This window comes from Opisthocomus hoazin, chromosome 2 (assembly GCF_030867145.1).
Source record: "Opisthocomus hoazin isolate bOpiHoa1 chromosome 2, bOpiHoa1.hap1, whole genome shotgun sequence".
In the NCBI taxonomy this organism is placed as follows: domain Eukaryota; kingdom Metazoa; phylum Chordata; class Aves; order Opisthocomiformes; family Opisthocomidae; genus Opisthocomus; species Opisthocomus hoazin.
In genome coordinates, this window is record NC_134415.1 from 46,530,187 (window position 1) to 46,547,544 (window position 17,358).

Consider the following 17,358-nt stretch of genomic DNA (forward strand, 5'->3'; position numbering starts at 1 on the left):
CTCTTCATCACTTCACCACTAGATTCTGCCTGCTTGTCTGCAGCTCTGAAAGAAAGTTAAGTCAAAGCACTTGCTGCAAAACCACAGGAGAGTGTCCATACACAGATACTGTAAGCACTTACCCATTTCTGGGGTATTCTCGTCTTGAGACTACAGCATTTATTAAGTGTTTACAGTGTGAAATTGAGGGCAACAACTACTTCTTCACCTTCTGGTATTTCTGGTTCTATAATATTTTCCATTTAAGTAAGTTTTTATTATTCATTGGCATTAAGCCCCCAACCCCACATCTATGTGTAAAGACTTTCAAATGCATGCAGGCCTTTATTAATTTAATTCCCATTCACAAGTCATGTAGATGCCTAAGGACTTTTCCATACTGGTATATCCAGAGCAATATCATATCCTGTACTGTGCAGGTGTAAGGCTCTTAGATCTCATCAACAAGATTACTCACTAATTCTAAGAGGTACTTAAGCAGATGCATATCTATTCGCCTTGAATGGAGCTAGTCAAGCGATTATAGTTCCACTCATGCATGCTGGAGATGGCTTTGCTGGTCTTGCCAAGATTACACCCCATCTACAGCACAGCTGGAAAGCAACTGCATTTCCCCAAATACCAAGTCTGTGCATAGACATCCTATTTCTTGCAAGTAAAACAACTCTATCCTTTTCTCCTGTAAGTGGCAGAAGAAAAAGGAGAATAACACTCCATTTAGTTTTGCAAACCACGCCCCCCCCCCTCCACATACACACACACACACTCTCTTGCTTTTCCAGTCTGTTCCTGTTCCCAGTTAGGAACATGCCACTGACAACTATTTCAGGCCTTGGCACCAGAAAGACAACCGCCTTCGAAAAAAAGAGATCTTTCCTCTTGCCTCTGCTTTATCATTCTTCCCCTATCTGCCAGCTCATTAGAAGCATGTCCTTGCTGTATGTCTATGACATCTCGCACCAGCCACCGGCTCTTTTGAGTCCTTAACCACAGGCTGAACTCAAATGGAAACATCATTATTAGTCCACTTGACTATTTTTTTAAGGGCCTAGATGAAACCCAGATGCTATTTTACCTTGGATCATAGCTAAAATGCCTTTCATTTGATACACATTATAAAGCTACCACCATACATTTAAATTCAAGGAAGGTCTCACAGACTTATCCCTTTCCATTAGCCATCACCCACAGCTTTCACAATGATGTATTGGCATGTTTCTTCTTGTACAAAAATTTCTCCACCCTTCCCTAGTCTCACCTGTCAGTATGCACTTACACAAGTGTGCTGACCCAGACTTCAGGGAAGGCATTGCAACAACTCTTCCATTCTTAGCCAGCACCGACAGTGTTTTAAGTTTTATAGTAAGCAATCCCAAAGCAGCAGACTGGTTAAGTAAATAAAAAGAAGCAGTCAGCCAGGCTTGAAAGAAAGCGATCTTCCTAACCACCCTGACATCATCTGACTTGGAATCTCATGCTTTGAAAGAAAGCTTAGAGGAAACATTAACCAATTAGAAATTGATGAAGTGGAAGAGAGAGGCTTTCTGTATATCTTTAGCTTCCACTCTGCACTGCACTGTCAGAGAGTTTGTTGGTTTCATTCACTTTTTGTGGCTACACTTCAAAGCTATTAACCCGTCTCCTTATTCAGTGGGCGACTGTATCAAAGGTTTTAGGCACAGGGAAATCAGCTATTTTGACTGTCCACCTTTGCTTTTCAGTGGTCCTGTTTCTTGAAATTATAACTACCCATCATCAGGAAACAAACAACAAAAAAGCCCAGGCTCCTCTAAGCAGTTTGGGTGGACACCACAGTTATTTCTGCAAGTCTTTGTTTCAGACAAGTTCCAGCTATGGCTTGGTTTACATTGTGCTGAAGTCTCTTGCGCCCAACTGGAATTCACTTGCAACTGATACCAGTAATTTACAATAGCTCTTTTCCGTAGTTTGAGATGCAATGTAAGCCCCATCAGCTTTCTATATGAAGCGACAGTAGCAAGATGGCATTTAGACAAGAACCAGAGTAAGGAAACCATTTAAGTTAAATCTTGGCTCCAACAAAGCACGATTCTCATCAGTTTCAACAGGGCCAGAATTTAACTGCAAGCCACTCTTGGAAGGGAGACAAGAGAGAGTATGTGGTAAAGGAACGTAGGAGGAGTGGAATGTAGAGGGGGGAAGGAAGCATCCACTCTAGGATCTCCTAATGACTGCATTGATCAGAGGGTGCTAGAGTTATTGAAAAGTTACACAAAGCCTACTAAATCCACTTTTTTTTTTTTTTTTTTGAGAGCTCTCACAGAGTCCTCACAATCCAGTACTAATTAGGGTAAAGGAAAATCCTGGACATCAAAAAACAAATACTCATCACTTAATATGATAACAATTGTTTAATTCTAACGATTTTATTAACTAATTCTTCAAGACTTATTCTTCAGCTATGGGAACACTGCCTGTAAGTGAAGTGATGCAGTAAAAAGGAAAAGCTTTGTACAGTACAGTGACTGACGTGAGCTACAGATGGATATGTGACAGCAAAGTTAGTGCAGGAATGCAAATCAGGAACATATGCAAGAACATGTCTGCACTTGGTCAAATGCACTGCTGAGAAATGAGGCAATTTTGTCTGAAGACAATTGTACTTCCAGAACATGAAAGCAAAGAAAGGGTTCATTGTGTAGCTTTGGAAATGCAGTTGTTTCATGAAAAAAGATGAGCTCTAATAATAGTAAAAGTGGCAGAGATCCAGTCTGAAAAAAACTGTCAGATCCTATTGTAAACAAGACCTTAATTTTTAATTCAGGCGTCTTCCATTTTTAATACAACTCTGCTGCTGTAGCAATTTATTTTCTGCTCCTCCATAAAACACTCCACAGTCAAGAGTCAAGAAGCTTCCCAGCCACTGCTCCATGGCTGTGCTGTTGTAGGGCTTGAAATCGCAGGTACTGCCAGTGTTGAATGTGGCAGGTTGTAAAGCAAACCATGGCTGTCACTGACAGGTCACATAAATCATTTGCAGTTGACAACTTGTCATCTAGGGCCAAGAACTAACAGGACATCCCATGTATATTAAAAAAAAAAAATAATTAAAAAGCAGATCCATGCAGAAAGGTTCTCAGACTCAAAGGCCATTCCCAAGCAGTGTACTCCTCACCAATTAAAACATAAAACCACAGCATTGTGCACACTTGTACAAGACCTTTCATGAAGTCGATTTCATTACTATGTGGCTGTCACTTGGCATTCCAAAATAGACTACAAGAACCTGTTATAAGATTTGTGTAAGATGGGCCACAGTGTTGCTGCCTCCTTGTTAAAGGAAAAGGCTTGTTGTGTCAACAAAAGGTTTATGAGTTCAGATTCATACTTTCCCCTGTGGCTTTTACCACACCGTGCTAAAGCCTTAGATTGAAAATAGAGCTAATTTTGCCCACCTCCTTCAGTAACAGCAGGCAATAAGCAGAACAGCTCATATGCCAAGCGACTCTACACAGCTTCCTCTAGCCAACAGGAAAATCTTAGCAGAAAGTTTCTGTAACCAACCAGAGACATTCCAGGCAAAAGATTCCCACCACTGATTTTCAGCCAGCTCTACCACATGGTGTCTGGTAAGTATTTTTCAGCCCCTGAATATAAATCCCTAGACATCCAGCTCCCAAGTAAGAGCTGGTATTGATTCCTGTTTCTCACCTACAGTTATTAGATGGATATTTAGATCAAGCCTTACAATTTTTTTTTTTTTAAAGCAGTGTGTTCAGATTTGAGAATTACATAGTTTATAGAAAGGTCCCAAGTCAACAGGATTTAGGCTTCTGAAATCAGTCCTAAAAAAACCATCCAAACAAAAAACCTGAAGAAACCCCTTGGCTTCTATCCTCCCTAAGGAGAAAGAGGGAATTAACAGCACCTATTTTTAGGCATGAAAGTGTTGGTGCCTAAGTGAGCGAGCTACTCACCCTCTAAAGGCAACGTGAGGGAGAGAGAGTGCTGCAAAGCCTGGAGCAGTTGCTCCGAATCGTCTGAGGGAGAGTTTTTCCCTCTCCTCATACCCTAGTTTGATTACCAAGGACCTTTCAGTGGAGCGGAAATTAGTATGTGTCTCAACTAAGTAAACCAGAGCAATGAGTACTTACTAGTAGAGTTGTTATCATTGTAATCCCATGCCTCAACAAGCAACGTGTAGGATCTCTGCAAAGAGAAATCAAGAGTTAGTTTCAGAGCCACACGACTAAGAAAAACAAAACAAAAAAGAACAACCAATTTAAATTAAAAAGAAAATCCTGATCTCTGCCCTAAAATGGAATACTTGAAAACATAAATAGGTAATAGATTATACTTGAGACAAACATGATCTTCTTGAAACCCTGTAAGCTACCTTATCCAGTCTGCCTTAGAAGACCTTTCACCTTGGATAGCTCATCTTTGTCATCATTAATGCATCTTATGTACTTAACCAGGAAGTACAGCCTTTGACACTATGCTGTAGCCACAATAAAGGATGCGTGGAAGAACTGCACATGGAAGACAGAAAACATCGGGCTAGCATAGCAGCATCAAAAAAACCCAAAACCAAACACCCACCCTCAAAAACTGCTTCAAAAGAATTTCAGTTACAAAAAAGTAGTCTTGATGTTCCTTCCCCCCACCATCCTGAAAGCAAGAAGTGTTGCTAAGATTACTGTGCTCTGCTTTGACAGAGCAATCTCTAGGGACTTGGCTTTTCAGCACCCCCTTTGAACGCTTTGTCTGCATGAGGGCCATTGCAGCTCCCACAAGTATCAGGTAACTGAGGGAAGAACGGATGGATACGGGAGGGGGTGGGGTGGGAGAGAAGCATAGTAAAACAAAGGCTAAGATCAGACTATTCGGAAGACCAGGGAAAGGAAAGACGCGCTATCCACCCCGTGTCACATTTACAGATGCACTGATCCGCCAATGAGCTCTCTAGCACTCCAGTAATAAAAATCATAAGCATAAACTAACTGATGTGACTCCACAGGTTGGAAAGATGCCAGCTGTTACATCTAAACCACCTTTATCTTCAAACCTAACTGGAGAACAACAGCTATTAAAGCATCTTCTCCTCCCCCAGCTCTGCTCTGAGATATTATTATTATCCAGGCTGTATCCTTCAAGATTGCCATTCAGCCAGCCATATCCAAACTCACAGAATGATTCAAAAACAGAACACCCCCCCCCCCCCCCCAACAAAATGCTGAGGAAAAATAAGAAAAAAAAAGACTTGAAAAGTAAAGAGTATAATAACTATAAATGAGGTAATAAATGTAACAACTTTCTCTATGAAGTGTTTTGATACTTTGCTGTGTACCGTAAGGTTTATGTTGTGTACTTTGTTGTGTACCATAAGGTTTATTTCTTCCTAATTGTACCTGCACTCAGTCACCGCTCATTTGTGGTCTGCAGCGCTTAACACCTTTTCTGTAACAGAAACCAAAATATAGTTCTGAGAATAAGCTACTACAAGGTGCAAGGCAGACCTCAAATTCCTTGGGGGGGGGGGGGGAAAGAGTTGAAGCAGACTGTTTTCTCACGACTGCACACAGCATGCAGCCTCTGAATGAAAATCTCGTTTGTGATGGACACCAGCTTGGAATATAGCCTAAATATGTTTCATATTCAAAGCAGACTAGGATTCCATTTCGTTCACTGATAACTGTGGGAAAATGCTTCAAAAAACAAGCAAAGCTGGGCAAGCCGAGACATGTGCCTGAACTTCTATGAGGAGGCTCCATTGGCCCAAACCATTTTGGGTTAATATTTCATGAAAGTTACGTGTTATTTGTTACTATTCTAGACAAAGTCTGTCAACTTGAAAGAAACTCTGAAAATAAAACACAGCATGAACATTTTAACATTATTTAAAGCAGATTTAAGAAGTCCCTACACAAGTCAGAGGTAAAAAAAAAAAAATGAAAACAAAAAAACCACACAAACAAAATCAGAATAGAACTCAAAGTCACATTACAGATATAGATTGCACTATCTTGGGTGCTTCCTCACTGGTTTAATTACCAACATTGAGAAACACAAGCACAACATGTTACTGCAAGCTTGAAAAAAATATTATAGAGAATGAATTATGGCAACTAGCACTACTTCCAATAAAATTAGGGATGTTTTCCTTTAGGACTTGCATAATTGTTTTGGAAGATATTTTGTCTAAACTCATAGCAACAGTTCCCGGTTGGTTCTCAGGACTGTTTACCAACACACCTAGCCCTTAAGGAAAGGAAAGGCTGAATCCTAGCTCTAAGTGCTACTGTTGCTAGATACTTGCGTGACCACTTTCCAGCACCACACAGGAGTTTGTTTAAAGAGAGAAGACGCTTCTGCTTGACTGGATGGAAAAAAAAAATGCAGGGAGAATAGACCTACCCTAGCAATTCCCTTGTTTCTATGTGCCCCCTCTCACCTCATCTGAATATTTTAAGTGAAGAATCCCTGTCCTGAAAAGGGACATACAAAGAATGGCAGTTTAATCTCTTGTCTCTGTCTCTCTCAGCACGGGGCAGAGAAAGGACAAGACTTTGTGTTCAAGATGGAACACTTCTAAATACAAGGCACACAAGACACCCACAGCCCCACAACAACAGTAGAAAGCCCCCCTCAACAATCCAACTATTGCATACCTCTAGCCAATTCCTCCTGCAAAAAAACAAAACAAAACAGAAACCCAGTTGTGTGCAAAGACTGCACTGTCGAGATGTTTTAAAAGTGCGTATCATCCCCACTCTATAGATCAACAATTCAGATATCTCAGGAATGACTACTTACAACACAGAGGTTTAAGTTTTCCCATGCCCATAGATGACCTCTGCCCATCTTTGAATAAATATATATATCCAGACACAAGAATTCCACATCATGCACCTTATTCCATCAAAGCAATGACCTAGGCAACAAGGCAGCAGTGAACTTTCCAGAGTCACACCCAATTAGCCACTGTAAACCTGAGCTTGACCGTGAGGCAGGGATTCTGGCTTGAGAGAAAAGGCAGCTTGAAAGGAACAGCAAGCCGGCACCCTTTGCAGAACATCCACAGTCTGCTCAGCTCAGAGGACTGAAAGGCAGTATGGACAACTTTAAACAAAACTCCTATGAGTTAAGCTGTGAGAGGATGGAAATGGTTAAGTTCACACTCCAAAAAACAAAGAATGCACCAACGCGCAAGAGCTATTTTCCTCAATGAAAAGACACTGATTTAGTCTTCATCCATTGAGAATACAACTCAATAAAGACTGTGAAGACTCTGAAATCCATCAGAAACTGTCCCTTTTAAGGGTCTGAATGGGCAGTGCAACCTCTTTTCTAGTTATTTAAATGAAATACTAGCAGCTCCAGGTAAGCAGAGGGCATTTAAAGCTCTCAGCTAGATTACCTTCTTCCTTCCCTTCATCCAGAAAAGAAGTGTTTTTGTGCTTTGGCTTCTAAAGGCATTCTGCGAGTCAGCGGGACAGGGCAAGATTAAAATATCAGGCACATTAGTGAAAGGACTCCCTCCTTTTTGAAAGAGGCTGCAACTAGTCAAACTTCTCTCCCTCCTGCCCTTGTGGTTAAATCATGCAAGCGCTTTGCTGAGCATGTGAAACCATGACTAGACAAATGCAGTGGGAAGTCTGCATTCTAAATGCTGTGCTTGCTCCTCCTCTGCTAAACAAGGAGAGCAGGTTAAGCCCAGCAATGTTCTCCTCACGCTCTGCCAGCCACACACAGCTGTGAAGACCAGTTTGAGAACCAGTGCTCGCACCCTGCCTGCATCCTAGGGAAGAAGGGTAAGGGACTGGCATGCTGCCACAGCAAATTGCCAAGAGCTCTGGCAATCCCTCCTCCTTTCTAGCTGGAAGGGGGTGAGATAGGGAAGAGGGAAACTGAGGCGTATTTCAAAGTGCCCAAGGGCCAGGGAGGAGGGCATCTAAGAAGAGTTAAGGCTAGTCACAAAACCACTTCCTCTAAATGACTCTCACTTGGGTACCCCTGTTGCCACATGACAAGTCACAATGACGCTATACAGATGTGTCACAACGTCATGCCATGGTCAGCCAATCACCTTTGACAACAGAATATTCCTTCAAAGGCGTCGAAGATGACTAGTTCCTCATCCAGATGAGATACAGACTTACGTGGGAAAAGAAAGGAAACAACCTAACCCTCTTAAGCCTTTGTCAAATGCAACATCATCAGGAAGCTCTTCTTTGGGCCAGCCTACATAAGGATGAGGCAACAACCTATAAAGCTACTACTCTTTCAACCCGGTGCATATAAACAGATTCTAAGCTGTAATGATCTCGCCCCTCAGAGTCCACAGCCAAAAGCTAGGCTGAACCTCAAACAGGCAGCCCAGCCAGGAGCCTCATCAGAATATGCCCACACGAAAACAGAGCACACTGTTCCTTTAGTTTTCATTTTGAGTAGTTTCTTCATTGCTGTTAGTACCGGTAAACACTTTATTGCCACATAAAGGAGAAGAGATGAAAACAAATTTAACCATTCTAGCAGCTTCCAGGAGAGACTCCCCCTTCCCCCCCACCCCCTTCTGCCTTGGCACAAGCCAAGCCAGTAACCAAAGTCAAGACCTTCTCTGCGATACAACTGCCACCCTCCTACCAAGTGATGAAGGACACAAAAGTACCGCTATCCAAACTATGCATACGCTTAAGCATCCAGTAAACCACGCTGATCTCTGATCTGGCAAGCCTGCTGGAATAATGAGTATCCTGTGAATACGTAATGTGCTGAAGTTGCCATTGTGTGAAGTAAGTCCACGGTTTGTCTGGGAGCCGAGCAATGCTGAGTCTACTGCTGCTTCCTGTTGCTTGTCCTGTATTAGCATTATTTTTGGATAGGCCCCATTATGTTCTGTAATCCTCACTGCAGTCAGTATGGCCACACTATTGTTCTTGGTTAATATTAGCAGTCAATGCCTCTGTCTGGGTGGCCAAACTACAATGTATTCCAATCATAAAACTTGCATGCATTAACCAAACAATGCACAGGGATAGAGTGGGGAAACTTGGGATCTTCGCTCCTCCCCTCCTTAAAAAACAAACAAAAAAAAAACCCATCACAGAGAAAAGTATAGCATGTCTTTTTTCTTTTATATTTCTTTTTAAACTAATGATTTTAAGTGATCCCAGCTACTAGGGTGCATCATACGACAACAGCATTTTAATCAGCACCTTATCTCGTTACAGAGTTATTTTCTCACAGAGCCCCACTTGTCAAAGGCTAGCAGGGAGGCCAAGATGTCAATGGTTGCTTTCAACCTTCCCCGACAAGCAGATTACCTGCTCTTATCAGTCCCCCTACCTGTTTAAAGCATCGCACTGATAATTAAAGGCACCAGTTACAAAAGAGTGGCAAGGTTAATAGAGAGAATACCTAGTAGCCAGCCAAGCAAAACAGTCAGGTTCACATAGAGCAAGCCTGAACAAGAAGCCTTTCTACTTATTTACCTAAGCGCATAAGAACTGGGTTGAGCTGGTAAAGGACTCTGGATGTTTGACTATTTACAAACCACTTTAACCACTTCTATTCACATTTTACAGTTTCTTCTGTATACTACAAGAATAGTGAGTATAATTTATGCTGCAGAATAGTGACCACAGAACCATGAGCTCCACAGACTAACAACAAATGAATGCAACAGCTTCTAGTTTTGACATCTTTCCCCATGTTAAGGCATATGGGTTACCAGCTAAAACTATTAGAACTGTGTCAACTAACATAGAAAACTTCTATCCATCAGCAGAAACGCAAAGTACAGTTTGAATTTTCAAAACCAATCCTGTCACTAGTATTGTCTACACAGAAATACTTTTAACACCTGCAGCTTAAGGTTTTTGCATGTACTGCAGGGCATCAGACTTAAGAACTGAAGTTGGTGTGCCATGTATGAGAGTGCAAGCCTCTTGCATGGCACATCATCTCAATTAGCTAAGGGGCAACTTTACTAGCTTCAGAACTAATTTACTTCTCTTTCAGCCTTCAGTCCGCAATGAAGAGGTAAGTCTCCTTGAGTTAACTAGAATTTTAAGCATAAAGTATCAATTTTACACCATTCATTTTCAGGCACACAGACTTCCAGCTGCATAAACAAGCTGACAGTGCTGGACGTATGCAGTCTGAGAAAGTTGAGGAATAAGCCTCAGCGGCCAGTCCCAATGCAGCTGCCACTGAAGTTAAACTGGAGCAGGCCTTTATTATAACAAGAACAAAAATTCTTGGAGCAGGCAGGATGAGGATTTATTTTTAGACATATTATGGTAATACAGTCAAATGGATTTACCAGGAAGATGAAATTCTGAACTGACTGGAACATAAATAACTCTTAAGAACATGCAAGAAGTCCAAAACCTCCAAATGTATGCATCACTTCTCTGCAGTCCTAGGAAAAAACAGCCTTGTGGATGCTCATTATGCTTCAGATGTCATTTAATACTCTCAGCTCCATTTTGTATAGTAATCCTAGGCAAAACACTGCACTTTGAGTACTGAAGATTTATTCTTAATTTATTAGCCAACAATAAATGACACAGTGTGGATTTGATCAATATGCATTTTGTTATTATAGAAATTTCTTCTGATCTGCCCATGCTCCAAGACGACTTATCAGGCATTCTTTAAGAAAACCTTGAACAATATCTAGAATTTGCTTCTATAAGTTTTCAAAAAGTTAACTGGAGGGAGGGAAAAACAAAATCAAAAAACAAGCTTTAGTTTTATGACTGTGACTACTGGGTTAAAAAAAAAAAAAAGCAATTGAATGAAGTGATATTTTTCTCTCAGATTCAAAAAGCTGTTACTTTAATATCAGCTGCAGATTAGTATTTTGGAAGCCTCTTGTGTCAAGACAGAGTTCACAAAGCTTAAAAACCACTAAAGCTCTTTCATTATCTCTTTCTTGCCAGAAAAAACTAATGCCTACCCAGAAAATATGTTTCACATCTTCAGGAACCAGTAGCAATAAGAATCGTCATTAAAAAGGAGAAAGGCTGACTATTTTTTAGAATAAGGTTGAAATAAGATGTTCAAAACTCTTTTTAATTGTATTTTAAGCTTAAGTCATTTAGATGCTGGATGGTTTTTTTCCATCTCAGTAGTTTCCTGGTGTGTTGGTGCAATTGGCCCCAATATTAAATAATTACAAGGATCATAATTTCAGGATGAACAAGCCATTCTAAATTGGAGCTGTGCATACCAAAGGAATTGCCAAGTTTGACCTCCTTCTTACTCACAGTCTTGCTAAACCTCCAGAAGATCTGTCTTTAATACAAAAGAAAAGTGTAGTGCTAAGCTTTGCTTAGTTACTTCATGCACAGCTCCCTTCAGGTATAGCAGACATCACACTTTGGATTCTTTAAGCAAGGCAGGAGATTTGATTTATGTCAGAAAAGAGCATGTGTCTACCATGAAACAAAACTTGTTGAGACAGACATTGACAAGCAGAACACGGAAATTCTTTTGTTCCATACTTTTCTATATGACTTCATAAGCCAAGTTTGCCTGTTAAGAAAGTCACTGGTCTCAAAATGAATGCAAGAAGCAAGACTGTGTGTATTTTTTTTTTAATCATCATCATCATTATTATTGTTTCAATTTACTAAAGAATTGCTAGCTACTGCAGGGGCAGCTTTCTGATGTACTCTAGTTCCCTTATGCTGGTCTGCTGCCCCGTTTCCTAGCAACTCACTCAAACCTCCCATCACTTATTTTAATTTATGGCCCACCATCTCCATACCCATTACTCACAGGGGTACATATCAAAACTGACAAGAGCAAACCACATAAGTTATTAATAAGACTCTGACTCTTCAAATCTACATTACAACTACAAGCCAAATCTAACAATACATTTAAAGCACACCATTCTCTTTTCTTTCTTTCTTGCATGATGAATAAAGATCACTAATGCAATATACCTATTTTTCACAAACGGCATAAGGGTGCAGCTTGCCATGGGAAAAGTTGGGGTTTTTTTGTTGTTTTTTTTAAAGTAGTCAAGGCAACAAGACTTCTTAGCATTACTGACTCAAGATGGAACATCCAAGAAAAGCCTCCCTCAGACAGAACACAAACAATACATATTCAGAGTCGAGCACGAATTTTCAAGTGCAATATGATTAACATTTCTGTCTAGCTCCTATTACCATTACTGTAATTTTCAGTTGGATGTATTCAAAGACAACTTTCACAATTAGCCACATTCGTAAAAGCTTGAGATTAGCATTGCATTTATCAAAGTCAACAGTATTCACCCATCTAAAGAAATTTTTTTTCAGTTCTGAAATTTCAGCATCAGATTTGAGTGGACTAATTAAGTTTACTACTTTATCTGCAGAGCTTTCCAAATGCCTAGAATGATTTGTGTACACAATTTTAGTATAAATAAGAGCTTTGCCACATTAGATATTCTTTTGTTCAAATGCCATTTTAAAGTCACAATAGCTAGCATAAAAGCTGTGTTCTATGGAAGTTAAAGCTGGGATGCAGGCTTGATAATTGCAAACAGAGTATCATCACCATCTCAAAAAGTACATTTCTTCATGGGCATACGCAAAAGTTTATTCCAAAAAATCCAGCTTTAGGAACCAGAGTGTCTGAAGTTGTCAAGTTTCACACATTTCAAAGGCTGCACTGGAGTTTCGCTGCTGCTGCTCAAGGACTCCAGTGCTCAATGAGATTTAGCAGGACAATAGAAGCATTTTTTCTTTTACTAAGATGCAGGCAAGCTTAAGAAACTTCTCCCACGGACCCCACCCCCCCAACCCCACCCTCTATGACTGATTTCCCTTCCCAACCCTATGAAAGGAGAGGTTGTTAGAAAGAACATGTTCAATTTTCACATAATTTTTATATACATATGCATATCTTCAGATTCAAGGCACTTATATTACTGGGAGTAGGGTAGGGGACTAGTTACAAAACCAAAAAAATCCTTGATGAACCTGATTTTTCTGAAAAAAGTAAAAATCTGCAGCACAAGCACTGCAGCCATTGGCAGAGCTTCAAATACCTCAGATTTTTACAAAGCCCTTTATCCCTTTGATGGCATATTTGATAACAGTTTTATCTCATTTCACATTAGAAAAAAACAGAAAAGAGAAAGAAAGGGCGGACTTGTACTTCCAACAGAGAATACTTTTGTTAACTCTGCTATTGTACTTCGTAATACTATCTCCTTAAAAATGCAGACTTGATTTCACCCTTCTGCCGCTTCAGCCCTCAATACTCCAGAAGTCACAACTGACAGAGGAGGGCAGGTAGGAGGCAGCACAGGACATTTCAAGAACACATGGCTGCCTGCAGCACTTGGCCGTAGGACTACAAAGTAGGTGCCTACACTACAACCGGAGAAGCAATGCTTTCGGGGCAGGCTCCCCCATTCCCGCCCCCCCCCCCCCCCCCCCCCCCCCCCGAGAAGTCCAGGCTCTCCCAGCAACCAGTCCTTATCTGACTAGGAAGGGCCAAGCTCTAGAGGGAAGAGAAAGTCTACGCATGCTTCTGCCTCGCCAGCAGTGACAGAGGATCGGAAACAAGATTCACCCCTCCCATGCGTGCATGTAAGAGCCCTCCTCCCCTCGCAAAAATGACCTTAGGCATCTAAGTTAGGATGACTGGATTTTCAAAACTGCTGAACATCAACATATCCCAAGGCAGTCAGTGGGAAACTGTCTGCTCAGCACCTTTGGAGAAGGCGAGGGGGGGAAAAACAGTTTTGTTTCCTAGGTGATCTCTAAATACAAGTTTTAGGAGCATAAATTTGGGAGCTTTCAGCTTTTATACCACATGCACCTCCTGCCATCCAAGGCCATGGCAGTCTTCTATGTCCAGAAACCCTATGGCCCTGGAGCCTGCATCTGTGGGTCTGTCCTGAGTGATGGCCATTTTGGAAAGATGCTGCACAGAAACTGAGGACCAAGTAGGGACTCCTCTGCAGAGCTGACCATATCAAAGCTTCAAGCCTCCTGAGCACCCCAGAAGAAACAAGCAGCACTGAGGTCTAAGCAACTGTGCTTTACATGACCAATAACAAAGCAGGCTTCAGCTAACAAAGGGATCACCACCCGTTCCTCCATCTCACTGCTCTACAAGGCTGACCGGTATTTGCTAGAGCAGACAACGCTGGGAAAGTGCCTGGCAAAGAGCCCCACCTCCTTGAGACATCGAGTTTTGCACACAACTAGAGGGAAGCTGGAATCTATGGACCGCAGAGGCAAGTAGCCAGAAAAAGGTGTACTGTGAGGAGGAGTGGATGAAATGGACCAAAAGCCAAGGCCAGGCTTTTCTCAGTCTGTAGCTTCTAGGGTCTACAAGTACCTGAAAACATAGCAAGCTTCCCATGGAGGCTGACAACTATTTCATCAAGCGCAGCAACAGCAGCTCCCATCAACACCACGCAGTGCAGTGAGATTTCCCCTTGGGAGGAGCAGGAAGCCTTCCCAAACATGCTCCAGGGAAGGAGGCCAGCTATGACACACACTTTTCACACGGGATCCCTCTACAGCCCCTAACCCATTGCTCTTTTGGCTTAAGCCCAAGACTTCACTGGTTAGGGGAAAAAAGAAAAAAAAAAAAAAAGGACTTCTGACCTTCTAAGTCTCAAGAGCCTTATTCATGCTGTAAAGTGCAGAGATACTGGGTTTGCTTCCCTGATCCATTTAGATCCCCCTCGCTGCACATCTGACTTTCAAATTTAACAGACTGTGCATTGTGAGCCCCAGGGAACACAAACAAAAACACCACCACATTTTACTCATTTCTGTGCTGCAGATTCCTGATACTCTTGCCAAGATGCCTGCTCCCTCCCCATTCCTGGTTCCTCTCCCCCTGTGCAAGAAGTTAGAGCTCGGCTCAGCTACAGCCATCTCAAACAGCACCGTCCAACAGAAGCAGAGCTAGAGCAGGCCATGCAACTCACCGGCCAGGCGAAGCTGAAAGGGATAACAATCCGGTTCTTTTCATTATTCCGGCTGTACTTTAAATTGAAGGTATTTCCTCCGATGACAGGAGTGGATTTGGATCCGAAGCTGCAAGGACCACCAGCAGTGACCCGCGATTGATACTCCTTCAGACAAACTTTAAAATAGGTATCACACTCGTCTCTGGTGCATTTTCTATCTCCCGGGTTTCGGGTGCCATCACAGCAATTTCCATTTTGCAGTTCACCATTCACATTTTGCATGGATAAGATCTCCAACTCGAACTGTCCCGACGCTAAAGTCACCTGTTCATCCCAAGAAAGAACCGGAGGAGAAAGAAAAAAAAAAAAAAGCAAAGAAAAAAACAAAAACAAGAAAGAGACAGTTACCCCACTTTTATCCCCAAATGCAACCTACAGCAACTCTGCAGGAGAAAGTCATTTTAAGTGCGCTTTCAAGAAGCACACGCATAATATTAAAAAAACAAAGCAACCGCTCCAAGCTTTTCCTTATCAGACATCCACAAGAAAAGCTCATAAATCATCCCAACCAAATAATGCCATTAATGCTAAAAAAGAACCTTAAGTGCCAACTGCAAAAAACAGCGTGTATAAGGAAGGCTTCCAAATCGTTAGGAAATAAAACTAAACCACACCGAGAGCGCAAACCCTGCAAAACAATGTGGCTAAAAGCACCCTGGAAACGCAACCCCTCTGCCTTCTCCGAGGTGCAGCTGACACGGGGAAAGCAGCCTCCCTGCTCAAGGCTGCCCAGCTGAGGTTCAGACCCTGCTTATTAGTCACCCCAAGAGTACCGCAATTAACCCCATTAAAAAAAAAAAAAAAAAAGAATTCAGAAAAAAATGGTATTTGTTGTTCCTAGGGAATGAAGTCTTACTACAAGGAGAGTTTCTGCGTTTGCCCTCCCCGCAGAAAAGTTCACAGCAGTAACTCCACGCTCGCTGGAGCAGCTTTGCGCAGCGCCCCGCGCCAGGCTGGGGCTTCCGAACAGCCGCCCACCGCAATCGCTGCGGGAGCCGCGGTCCGCAGAGAAGCAGCAGCGTTACCGCAGCCCGCTCCGCTCGGCGGACCCGAGAGTCCGATCCCTGCCGAGGGGTGTCCTCTCCCTCCCCCCCTCCCTCCGCTCCCGCCGGGGGCCGCGGCCCGCAGGACGCCCAAGTACGTACCTTCGCCCGCAGCCCCAGCAGGGCCAGGAGCAGGACGAGGGAACACGCCGCCGCGGCTGCCCGCCGGGCCGCACGCATGCCGCCGCCGCCGCCGCGCTGCCTGCCCGCCTGCCTGCAGGCCGCCGCCGCCGCTTGCTCCGGGACGGGGAGGGCCGGGAGGGGTGAAGGAGGAGGAGGCGCCGCCGCTGCCGCTGCCCGCCGCCGCCCCGCTCTAATATACCGCGCCGGCCGCGGCGCGCACCCGCGCCGAACAACGCCGCTTTTCAAGCGCTTTCAATAGCGCCCCGGTCTTCAATGCAAAGCAGCCCGGCCTCCTTTTATTCTCCTTATTCTCTCGCCTCCCTCTTTTCTTTCCCTTTTCTCGCTCTCTCTCTTTTTTTTTTTTCTTTTATTATTGCGATTATTATCCCGCTCCTTTTATTCCTTTCAGGTCGCCGGCCACTGCGCGGCGAGCCCCCCGCCCCCTCGAGACACGCGCGCACACACACACACACGCGCGCGCGCGCGCACATGCAGCGCACACACCGCCCGCGAGCCGGCCGCCCGTCTGGGAGCCCCGCCACCGCTCGGCTTCATCTAGCCCAGGGCGGCAGGCGGGGAGGCCGCCCGCCCGCGCATGCGTTCATCCATATGCATGAGGGACGGGGCGGGAGGGCGAGGAGGAGGAGGAAAGGAGGGGAATGGCAGGAGTGCGGGAAGGAAGGTACCGGCGGGAGAAGAGGCCGAGGGGCGGGCGCGGAGAGGAGGGCTAGCCGGCCGCGGCTGGTCCTCCTGAGGGAGGCGGCGGGCCCCGGCCCCGGGCCGCCCCGTGGGTCGTAGCCCGCTGCACCGCGCCGCGCCGCCTCCCTCGGGGCAGCCCCTTCCGCAGGTGCCTCCCGGGCTACCTGGAGCAGCGGCCCGCCGCGGCCTCGCTGAGGAGACGTGCAGGCCCTGCCTACCCGGGAGCGGAGCCCTTTCCTCCTCGGGCTGAAGGAAAAATGCAGCCTTTGGGGTCGCTTTGGCGGCGAAAACTTCCCCTGCCCTCGGCCAGCGGCAGCCGCCCGCCTTCCCGCCCGCCGTTACCTGAGGCAGCGGGGCCGTCGCGCGGGGGGGGCGCGCGCGACCGCTGAGGGGGCGGCGGTGCCGCTGAGGGGATGGCGCTGCGCGGGAGCGGGTCCCGCTCCCCGAGGGGGGAAAGGGAGGGACCGACGGCCCGGTCTCCGAAGTGGCGGCCGCTGCCCTGGCCGGCGGCTC

General features: G+C 44.4%; 1 protein-coding gene across 2 annotated transcripts in view; it reads right to left on the bottom strand.

Moving 5' to 3' along the window:
* Positions 1–16,209, bottom strand: part of JAG1 (jagged canonical Notch ligand 1) — a 35,987-nt gene extending 19,778 nt beyond the window's left edge. Inside the window, exons 1-3 of one of the 2 annotated variants that reach the window (XM_075413491.1) lie at positions 16,126–16,209; positions 14,939–15,244; positions 4,134–4,188 (exon numbers count right to left, since the gene is read on the bottom strand). In XM_075413491.1, the coding sequence (XP_075269606.1) occupies positions 4,134–4,188; positions 14,939–15,244; positions 16,126–16,203 (439 nt within the window). In that variant the 5' untranslated portion in view covers positions 16,204–16,209. Of the gene's footprint in view, positions 1–4,133; positions 4,189–14,938; positions 15,245–15,836; positions 15,898–16,125 lie in introns of those variants that run through there. The other variant, XM_075413492.1, reaches the window with a different exon arrangement.
* Positions 16,210–17,358: the final 1,149 nt, after the last annotated feature.